The sequence below is a fragment of the Schistocerca cancellata genome, chromosome 8 (assembly GCF_023864275.1).
Source record: "Schistocerca cancellata isolate TAMUIC-IGC-003103 chromosome 8, iqSchCanc2.1, whole genome shotgun sequence".
Taxonomy (NCBI): Eukaryota; Metazoa; Arthropoda; class Insecta; order Orthoptera; family Acrididae; genus Schistocerca; species Schistocerca cancellata.
This window is the reverse complement of record NC_064633.1, coordinates 84,588,241-84,600,240: the sequence shown is the minus strand read 5'-3', so window position 1 is coordinate 84,600,240 and position 12,000 is coordinate 84,588,241. Positions and strand designations below refer to the sequence as shown.

The 12,000-nt window shown below is 40.6% G+C and overlaps 1 protein-coding gene across 1 annotated transcript in view; it reads left to right on the top strand.

Annotated features, from left to right (window-relative positions):
• LOC126095379 (modular serine protease-like) overlaps window positions 1-12,000 on the top strand; it is a 130,590-nt gene that overhangs the window by 53,240 nt on the left and 65,350 nt on the right. Inside the window, exons 4-5 of the mRNA XM_049910183.1 lie at window positions 8,550-8,711; window positions 9,161-9,282. Coding sequence (XP_049766140.1) covers window positions 8,550-8,711; window positions 9,161-9,282 — 284 coding nt within the window. The remainder of the gene's footprint in view (window positions 1-8,549; window positions 8,712-9,160; window positions 9,283-12,000) is intronic.

The following is a 12,000-nucleotide window of genomic DNA, read 5'->3' as shown; positions in this document are numbered from 1 at the left end:
CATTCCAAAACACTTCATCCTTTCTACATTTTGCTCCATTAATAGCATTGTGGCACTGATTACATAATCAGTTACAGTTCTCTGAATGGTGACTATGGTGCATCATTCCTATGTAAGATTTTTTGCTGGATCATCATTAAAAAACTGTGGGTGAATTAATCTTTGCAATATAAAGTACTGGAAAGTTCTGGAAAGTTGAAAATGCATGCAGGCTGAGAGAAATAGATAAACAGTGACCATGGTCTCTCAACATGGGCATTGGCTTTTGAGGAGTTGCATCATTTATTCCTGTGTTTATTACTGGGACTCTCAATTACTATAAATATCTTCAGTTCATAACAGACATGCTTCCACAGTTCTTGGAAGACATCACAATGGAGATGAGTAAATTGATGTGGTACCAACATGATAGATGTGTCACATATTTTTCTGAGATGATTACAGACTTCCTTAACAGAGCAATTTGGAATTATTGCAGCAGTTGTTTTGGATACACAAAATGGGAAAATTCCCCACATACTCACAAGATGTAATACTGTTTTCTTTTCTCTGTGGTAATATTTGAAACAAGAAGCCTGCAAGGGGAATACAGACTTCCAGAGACAAATAATGCCAAAAAGTATGGCCCAGTGCTGTGACAAGCCCAGATGATATTCATTGCAGAGTACTATCCGTCCAGAATCACTTTGTAGTGAATCTCAGTGCACAGAGTCGACATTTCGAAACTTGTTGTGGTGAACCATACCTTCATTAAATTTTTGCTTACATTTGGTACAGTGTGGTAGACATAGCTACAATGTTTTTCATGACTGAGTCCTCAGATAAAAAATTTTCATTTTGCTTGCTCTGAAAGAGTCAGATAAAAACCTAAAATTTTTATGATTGCCTCTATTGTAGACAAGTTCTATGTCTGAGATTCCTGCAAGGCTTCCAATTTTTTGCCTTGAGGATGGCCTGTGCTGGGATGAACAACACCATGTTGACATCATGGAAATGGCAGAAAATTATATGATTGCCCTACATGTCCATATATTATGTTTGCACTCTCTATCCCGCATGACTTGCAGTAATATCTCTTGCATTAGGTGGTGAACTAGGAAAAGATTTCCTCTTTCTCTATCAAGTTACACTTCCATGCTTTGCTAAGTGCACAGCCAGTGTCTCTATTAAAGCTGTTTTCACATAATGTAATTTCAATTGCTTACTCATTCTCAGAGTCGCAATAATTTGATGCATGAACAAGAACTCTCATTAGTTCAAACAAAACTTTTTGTTTATTATCAGGCCATTCTCAGCTACTGCTGATTTTGTGATCCTGTATTTAAGGTGATGTTGATGCTCACTGCTGTGATCAATAACAGTTCATGCAGACTGGCCCACATAAAGTGCTGCCACACTCCCAAGGAATGTTGTAACTCCCCGGTACTCTCAGGCCTGTTTAGGACTCTCCATGTCTTACTAGCTGTTGCACAACAGAATGCAAGGCAAGCTATGTCTTGGATCCCCTGGCTCAGTTAAAACCATCATATCTTGGTTTCATCAACAGTGGCAACTTAATATAATAGTATACATAACAAAATTGTTGACACCTATAGTTGGGCACTGTATTCATCATGCTAAGAACTCACAAATGTCCACTCATGTCATAGAGAAGATGAGGATAGGCCCCATGTGAAATTTTGGTGAGCCTCAGCATGTTCTCCCTTTTTACCAAAGTACTAGTAGAAGACATTAATGCTACTGGTTGCTCATTTTCCCCCCGAAATTTTAAAATGTATTGTTGTACACCTTGACAACCACTCTTTTGTGTGTGATGGAAATTATTTTGAAATACCTGATGGAACAACCATGGGTTTGCTACTGTCACCAACAATATCTAATTTTTTCATGGAGGCTTTTGAAGAATGAGTGTTGAACAGTGCCCCTTTCTGTTAATCCTACTTCTTTTGATATACTGACAATACATTTTTAATATGGCCGAATGGCAGTGAGGTACTGCAAGTAGTTCATCGACCATATGAATGGTATACATGATAAGATAAGATTTTCGGCAGAGTTGGAGAAGAATGGGGAGTTACGTATTTTAGATGTGTTGATCAATTGAAAATTAGATGGATGACTCAGCCAGAAGAAAGCTGTGCGGAACATCAAATACACAAAGCCAGGACTATTCCTGACAAAGACCACCTCAGCTCTGAGAATGACCATCAGATGATGGTGTTCAGAAGGAATGGATATTCTGCCTGTTGTAATGAGTCAGTGATGTGGGATAAGCCAAGAAACAATGTCATTCAACTCACCTAGGAGGACCAACACATAACATGGCTTGTATTATGTGGTGCAAGAATAAGTAAGACATGGAGAGTCCTAACAGGGCCAGGAATCAGACCAGTCATCTGGCCATCCAAGAAAGTTCAAGTAATCTTGCAACCTGTTAAAAAATCATCTTGACTTGAGAGTGACAGTGATTTATAATATTCCTCATGAGTGTGGCAGCACTTACGTGGGCCAGTCAGTATGGAATTTGCTGATCACTGTGTTGAGTATCAACTTTACCTTAAATATCTGATTTTTTGAAAAATCAGCTGTGGCTGGGTGCAGCTTCTTAAATAAACACAAGGTTTTGTGTGAACCAATGAGAATTCTTGCTCACGCTTCAAATTATTAGGAGTCTATGACTGGGGAAGCAGTTGAAATTAGCCTATGTAAAAACAACTTTAATAGAGACACTGAATATGCCCTTAGCAATGTGTAGAAACATGCACTTTAAAAAGAAGGAGCACAAAAGAAGACTACTCATAGTTCACCAACTGATCCAAGTGATATTACTGCAAGTAATACTGGATAGAGAGCACTGACATAATCTATGGACATAGTTGGTGACACCTCATTATGCACCATTTCCAGGATGTCATCATGACATAAACCAGTCAGTCAGATGCCATCTTCTGGGCACAGAAGCAGGAACCCTGTGCGTTTCAGAGCAGCCAGACATAGCCCATGATGACACTGATGTAGGCAATCCTCAAAAGCTTGGGATTTTATCTGAGTGTGATAGCGCAAGTAAACAGACTTTTTAACCTAATACAGTAGACATTTGTTGGGCCTCTTTTTCTGACGGTAAACGCTGGTTAGCAGTGCTGCTCCCTCGTTACTATTTGAACAATTTCCACACCCATTATGATAGCAAAGCCTTTTTTTGAGGTTCCTTCCAAATGTCACAAAAAAGCATATAGACAGACTTTTTTTTTAAAAAGAAGAAAGAAAGAGTTGGTGTCATTATTTATAAGCTAAAAATGTTAAAAAATTAATTGTGTAAGTCATAAATATTTGCTGCATGTCCCACTTTATTAAAATATCACACCTGAACATTCACTACCTGACAGATAAAGCCTCCCAGTAAACATTGTCTCACCGGCCACTTTGACCGAGCGGTTCTAGGCACTTCAGTCTGGAACCGCACAACTGCTATGGTCACAGGTTCGAATCCTGCCTCGGGCAGGGATGTGTGTGATGTTCTCAGGTTAGTTAGGTTTAAGCAGTTCTAAGTTCTGGGGGACTGATGACCTCAGATGTTAAGTTCCATAGTGCCCAGAGCCATTTGTGAAACATTGCCTGATGTGAATGTTACTTTGCACATGTACACACCATTGGTAGGTATGTAAATGATTAGAGTTGCAGTGCTTTGTGACAGGGAAAATGACCACAACAATAGATTGGTGTTGTTCATGTTTAGTGTTGTTACCCATGGCAGATAGGGTATGTAAGAGATGTGAATAGCATTAGAAGTTGAATGATCCCTGTGAAGGATACAGATATGCTGTGTACCTGTGTCAGACAGCATTATCAGCAGATGATAATTTGTTAAGTGCTTCATTGTGTGTCTCCATTTCCCTGTATGGTTGAATCATGTGTTACACAATTTTAGAGCATTTGGATATGCAGCAGACATAACTATGGTTGGCTCTGAGCACTATGGGACTTAACATCTGAGGTCATCAGTCCCCTAGAACTTAGAACTACTTAAACCTAAGGACATCACACACATCCATGCCCGAGGCAGGATTCGAACCTGCGACCGTAGTGGTCGCGCAGTCCCAGACTGAAGCGCCTAGAACCGCTTGGCCACACCGGCTGGCCACATAACTATGGAGGCAGTGTGATTGAGTCAATGCTCTATCTGAAAACTTCGCTTTAGGTATATCATTTAATTTCTATGACTAAAGTTCATCTTCCATACTTCCTGACCATTCATGCAATCTCCTCCACCATTCCCCACTGCTACCCTGCGCATTTTCTTGTAGTCAGTTGTTTGCAATACTTTTTCATTGATTTATCAAACAGTGGAAGATCCAGGATGAAATATAACAATATTATGAAGAGGATAGTTGCTACTCACCATATAGCAGAGATGCTGAGTTGCAGATAGGCACAACAAAAAGGCACGCGCGCGCACACACGCACATGCACACGCACATGCAAACGCACGCGTGCGCAAACACACACACACACACACACACACACACACACACACACATACAAAAATGCAACCCACATACAAATGACCACTGTCTCTGGCAGCTGAAGCCAGACTACGTGCAGTAGCACATGATGGGAGAGGAAACCGGGTGGGGTTAAGGAGGAGGTGCAGCAGGGAGGGGGAGGAATAGCAGGGTAGGGGTGGGGAACAGTAAAGTGCTATCAGTGGGAGCATGCAGGGATGAGGCGGGAGAGTTGGTAGGGCAGTTAGGTGCAGTTGGGAGGTTAGATGGAGGGTGGGGGTGAGAGGGAGGGTAGCAGAAACGGAGAGAAGTAAAAAGACTGGGTGTGTTGGTGGAATAGAGGACTGTGTAATGCTGTGTAAGGAAGGTGCTCAATGGGTAACAACAATCACTAACAAAGATTGATGCCAGGATGGTTATGAGAATGTAGGATATATTGCAGGGAGAATTCCCACTTGCAAAATTTAGAAAAGTGAAAAAATACATTAATTATAAATAAAATCTACATTATATATGTATTTATTTGCATTTTTTCCCAACACCATGGATCCTTGCTGTTTCCATTTGCATCAATACAGAAAAGTTTCCTATCCCTATCAAGAACTCAGTCCCATATACTGTTCCTGCAATGTTGCTTGGCTCGTGGAATTCCCCCCCCCCCCCCCCCCCCCAAAATTGCCTTACCATCAAATTATCCATCTCTGGCTGCCACCCTTCCTTCCACGATGACCTCCATCTGTTCAGATTCTGCCAGTCCTTAGCCCTCACTAACAGAGACCTGCAAAACCATGTTAATCAAACCTGAACCTCCTCACAATACCTCTCCTCCATCTGTAAAATTCTCCTGCTATGCAATCCCAAAAAAGTGGATCCCATATCACACATTGAAACTCTTGCCCTCCAGGAACTAGAGCAACATGCACATCACCACCTCAAAAAACTCTCCACCCTCCTCACTTCCTACTGTCACCTTGAGCTGCCACTGTCCACCACCTCTACAACAAACTCCAATCCTCCCCCACATCCTCTCATGGCTGACAAACCCTGTCTCATAGACCTACTACATTTACCTGATCCTAAAAAATACCCTCCCACCACCATACAGAATTCAGCACCTAAACAATCCCAAAATGCAGTTTTGAACCTTTCCTCCAAAAGTCTTAACCCCATAGAAATATCAGTCCTTTCCAAAAACCTCATCTCTTTCCCTACTCCAAAATTCAATCATGCAAGACTTGTTAAAGACCAACCCTACCAATCAGACTCAACTAAAGAAAAATGTTGAATGCTGCCTGACTCAGTTCACTCCTCCATTCAACCATGATCCACCCCCACTGCCCCCAAATCACCCCCTGTTAACTTTACAAAATTTCTTAACCTCAAATCGCACCTCACCGTCATTCCCCAAATTCCTCAATGTGAAACTAACCTTACATCTGCAGAAAGAACCTCAATCCACCACCTAAAAACTGATCCCAACTGTATAATCCTAACTGTTGGCAAAGGCTCCACCACCATTCTTTTGAAGTGCAAGGATTACCTTGTAGAAGGACTCTGCCAGTTGTCAGATTCATCCACCAAGAAATCCTACCACAGTGACACCATTCCAGAAATCCAGCAGGATCTTCAGTCTCTCCTCAAATTCTTTGACCCATCCCATAACCTCTACTTGGGGCCCATCTATCTCTCCTCACACCTACCACTCCTTGCACTCCTACCTTTCACATGCTTCCCAAAGTCCATAAACCTGATCACCAAGGACACCCCATTGTGGCCGGTTACTGTGCCCCCACTGAGAGAATCTCTGCTCTCATATACCAGCACCTTCAGCCTATTACTCATTGCCTGCCCTCTTGTATAAAAGAGACTAACAGCTTCCTCCACCAACTCTCCATAGTTCCTGTTCTTTTAGCACATGGTGCCATGCTCATCAGTATTGATGCCACCTCCCTTTACACTAATATCCGTAATGGCCATGTCTGTATCATTACTGAACATTCCCTTTCTCAATGCCCAACAGATTCCAAACCAACAACCTCCTTCCTAATCGCCATGACCAAGTATATTCTCATTCACAATACTCCTCCTTTGGAGGCATAACCTACAAAAAATCTGTGGTATGGCTATCTGAGATGGAACCATCCTGTGCCAGGCTATTTATGGGCCATCTAGAAGAATCCTTCCTGAACACCCAGAATCCCAAACCCCTAACCTGGTTTATATTTATTGATGACATCTTCATGATCTGGATTGAGGGTGAGGACACCCTGTCCACATTCCTCCAGAATCTCAGCACCTTCTCCCCCATTTGCTTCACCTGGTCCTACTTTCACCCAACAAGTCACCTTCCTCAATGTTCACCTCCATGTCAAAAGATGACTACATCAGTACCCCTGTCCATATCAAACCTACCAACCACCAGCAATACTTCCACTTTGATAGCTGCTGCCCATTCCATACCAAGACGTCCCTAAAATATAGCCTAGCCGCCAGAAGCCGTCACATCTACAGTGATGAGTGATCCCTCTGAAAAATACTGAGTGTCTCACTGAGTCATTTATGGGCCATAATTACCCTCAAAACCTTGTACAAAAACAGGTTTCCATGCCATATCTTTCAAGTCAGCCTCATCTCCTGAAATCCCACTGTCTGGCTACAGAGGAGTATTCCCCTCACGACTCAGTACCACACAAAACTGGATTACATTCTCTCCCAGGGTTTCAACTACCTCTCATAGTACCTTGCAATGAGGGATGTCTTACCCAATATCCTTCTCAGCGTTTCCACACAATACCATCGTCCACTCCTGCACAACCTCTGCTCCCAATCCCTTGCCCTCATGACACATATCCCTGTAACAGACCTAGATGCAAGACCTGTCCCAGACATCTTCCAACCACCAGCTACTCCAGTCCAGTCACAAATGTCACTTTTCCCATCAAATGCAGGGCTACCAGTGAAACCAGTCATGTGATCTACCACTATGCTGCATTTTAATTGGGCATGGCAACCAATAACCTGTCTGCCGCATGAATGGCCACTGACAAACTGCAGCCAAGAAAGAATTGGACCACCCTGTTGCTGATCATGCTGCCAACAACATTCTCCATTTCAATGACTGCTTCACAGCCAATGTGATCTAGATCCTTCCCACCTACATCAGCTTTTCTGAACTGTGCACGTGGGATCCCACCCTGCAATATATCCTATGTTCCTGTAACTTTCCTGGCCTCAACCTTCATTAGTCATTGTCCTTACGCATCTTGCCTCTTCCCTGTTCCCATTCAAGTACTACACAGCCTTCTGTTCCACCAGTGCATCCACAGTCTTTGAACTTATCTTCTTTTCCTCTACAATCCCCCCCCCCCCCCAATCACCTGTTTGCCATCTAACCTCCTGACTGCCCTATCCCCTCTCTGACTTGTCCCAGTACACTCCCACAAACAGTACTTTACTGTCCCCCACTTGTATCCTGCTATCCCTCTGCCTCCCCACACCAGCTTTCTCCTTACACACAACACTCAGTTGCTTCTCCCACTATGCACGTGTGTGTGGTGTGTGTGTGTGTGTGTGTGTGTGTGTGTGTGTGTGTGTGTGTGTGTGTGTGTGTGTCCTGTTGGATAAAAGCTCATTTTGTGCCTATTTGTGACTCAGCATCTCTGGTATATGGTGAGTACCAACTATCCTTTTCATGATATTGTTTCACTGATTTATGAAATTTTTACTTTTTGATGATATGAATTAGTGTTTTCTCTCTTATAGAAGAAACTATTCAGAATTTTTTTAAAAAATGTACAAAATTGCCTTTCTCTTTACAAGATAATATTAGTTTTTATATAAAAACTAAAGATCATCACCACAAACTAATAATGCATATGAATAGATATTCAAAAACATGAAATTATATTATTCTAATTATAATTTCATGTTTTGGAATATATATTGATATGCATTAGAAGTTTGTGGTGATGTTCCTTAGAATAAAATCATATGGACATTCATATGCAATTTCTTGCCTTTCTTCATATGTATAATTTCTGTGTTTAGCATGTGGAAAGGTCCGACCTCAACACATCCCTCTTCTAGCTGGTGGTGAAGTTGTACAACGCAAAGAATTTCCATGGCATGTGGCAATATATAGAAATATGGAAAATATTTACAAATACATTTGTGGTGGTTCTTTGATTTCTCTTAAATATGTACTATCATGTAAGTATCTGTCTTTCTAATATTTTCTTATTTTTAGTATGAAATATTTGTCACACTGTACTTCTGAGACACTTTTCTTCCATTCACTCTAGTTCTCTTCCAGGATTTGTTGTAATTTCACCTTCCCTCCAGTATAAATGTATCTTATTTATATATTTTAATTTAGTGTTTACCTTTTGTGTTCTATTTTATTGTTTATTATCCATTGCCTTCTTCACCTTGCCTGCCTTTTTATGTACTGTTTTCCTTCTTTCCATCCCCCCCCCCAGGTAAAAAAATCCCTTTAACCTGCATCACACTTTCTTGCTGCCACAACCCTTGCTGCAGCTTTGGCTATTTAAATCTTTAGCATTGTTTTGATAATGTTTTTAATTCAAAATAATGGTTATTGATATCACTGAGATATTTTCTTAAATTAGTGAAGTAACTAGTATTTTTATTTTCTTTAGCTGCTATTTGCTTCTGGGACAATGCAAAGGGTGTGAAATATCCCGAGGAACTTTTCAGAGTAATAGCAGGAAAATATCACAGTAGCTACACCACTAAAGATCCTGGCCAACAAGAACGAGCAGTAAGTAAATGATGAAAAGTTCACTGTCATGCTCATGTAGGGTGTTAGTAAACCTTACTAGTCAGTCATTTCATTTTTGGTAAACTGAGTGATAAAAGCTGAAGAAATTGAGGCATATGAAAACATTTATTAAATTCCTTATTGGAAATGAGAATAATAGTCTTCTGTTGTCTGTCGTAGACTGAAAATGATATTAATTTAGCCTTCAGGTTCCTGAGCATATTTTTTACTGTGGAATGTGAGAAGAATGTATCCTAAACCATCACCAGGTAATGTACTGGCCACTACAACTCTAAAACATTTTACAGTGCATAACTTCTGTCATCTAGTCTCGCTATCTTTAATAACTGATTTGTAATTTTTAATTTTCCTATTGCACTCACCGATTTTTTTTTTCTGGCTGGATTTCACATTTCTGTTACTGTGAATAGTAATTGAGTTAAACTGGCATATTTTGTGAGCCTTAAGATGCCGTTTTTATCTCCTTTTAATTATATTTAGAGTGAAAGGAATTTTCTAGAACAGTTTTCTGTACTGAATAATTGCCAAGCATTTTAGACATGGGACTGAATTTATGCAATGTTCCCTGTAAGTGTAAAACTAATTATTCATCAACAGCTGTGACATTTGGCTGAACTTATTGAGACTGTCATTTAAAAAACACACAACATGTACAATCCACATGTCTGAAGGTAGTCATGTTTTTAAAGTAATTCCTAAATTAAATCTATAGTCAACGATCCAATGGAAGCTTAGGCTTTGGCTGAAATGCTTGAATTTAAGTAAGAAAATTTGTAATTCCTGTGCTGATACTAGACCCACTCATCATGCTGTTGGAGAGTTCACCATAAGGACACTTCAGTGTGATGATGTGTATCAATGACACAGAAGAAACATTTTTATCAATTTAATAATGAATTCTAAACTAACAACACTTTTTAAGAAGCAGTAAATAAGCATCACATTCAAGAAATCTTTCACATAGAAGAATCACACAAACATCCCGTCATTTGATCATCAGACAGACTCCCATATGGACAACATAATAATAAGCATACCTGGCATAGAGAAACAACTGAAAGATTTGAAATCAAATAAATCACTAAGTCCAGATGGAATCCCAGTTCGATTTTACAAAGAGTACTCTGTGGCATTGGCTTCTTATCTATCTCACATTTATCATGAGCCTCTTGATCAACTCAAAGTCCCATGCGACTTGAGATAAGTGTAGGTGCCTCCAATATGTAAGAAGGGTAAAAGAATGGACCTGCAAAATTACAGGCCAATATCCCTGTTTGCTGCAGAATCCTTGAGCATATTCTCAGTTTGAATATAATAAACTTTTTTGACTCTAAGAAGCTTATGTGCGTGAATCAACATGGTTTTAAAAGCATCGCTCATGTGAAACTCAGCTTGTCCTTTTCTCATGTGGCATACTGTGAACTGTGGATGAGGGGAAGAGAACCCAGTATGTTGTCCTACCTAAAACCTCTTTCCTCATTACCTTAGCCAGCTTCATCCTGACCCACAACTTCTTCACTTTTGAAGACCGGACATACCAACAATTAAAGGGAACAGCCATGGGTACCAGGATGGCCCCCTCATGTGCCAACCTATTCATGGTTCGCTTAGAGGAAGCCTTCTTGGTTCCCCAGGCCTGCCAACCCAAAGTTTGGTACAGATTTATTGATGACATCTTCATGATCTGGACTCACAGTGAAGAAGAACTCCAGAATTTCCTCTAACCTCAACTCCTTATATATATATATTCCTTACTGTCATTTTTTGTTAACAATATTAGCTTATTCCCAAGAATAAGCAGCTTTCACTTGTTCAAAAAGATTTCAGGCTTGCAGCTTCGTTACACGTCATTTCGTTGGACAACTGCCAGCCATCTTCAGGTGAGCCAAATGGGGACTGACAAAGACGTTCTCCACTCCAGCTTGTATAGTGTGCTGACAGTACTTCTTCTAGTGAGTTTTGATGTAGTTTCCCTTTTCACAAAAGTACCTCTTGCAGTTTCCTTGATTGAAATTGGTCAACAGTTTGAATCAGACATTACTGCTTTGTTTCGACATACTCTTTCCTCAACTTATTTTATGTTTAACCAGGAATATTTTGAACAGTCTGACGATGTTGCCATGGGCAGCCCTCTATCTCCTCTGGTGGCTAACCTTTTTATGGAAGATTTTGAGGAGAGAGCACTTGAATCAGCGGTCTGTAAACCAACTGTTTTTTGAGATACGTTGTTGACACTTTCATAGTGTGGCCCTATGGAGAAGAAAGGTTAATGGAGTTTTTTCATCATCTTAACTCCATCCATGAGAATATTCAATTTACTAGAGAAATAGAGAAAGATGGCTGCCTTCCATTCCTGGATGTTTTGGTTAAATGGAAGAGTGACGGCACTGTGGGAAATTCTGTCTATCGCAAGCCCACTGACACTGATTTGTATTTGCATTCTTCAAGTCGCCATCACCTATGCCAGACCATGAGTGTACTTAAAACCCTTGTACACAGGGCACACACGGTGTCAGATGCAGACAATTTGCCTAAGGAACTGGCACATTTGAGGATGGTGTTCAGAGACAATGGGTACTCGTCCCGGCAAATTAACAGGGCCTTCTCAACTAGAGCCAGGAACCGGGAAGTGGATAAAGAGGAGGACACACCATGCAAGTCTGTAGCTTTTCTTTCCTTTGTTGGAAATATATCCTT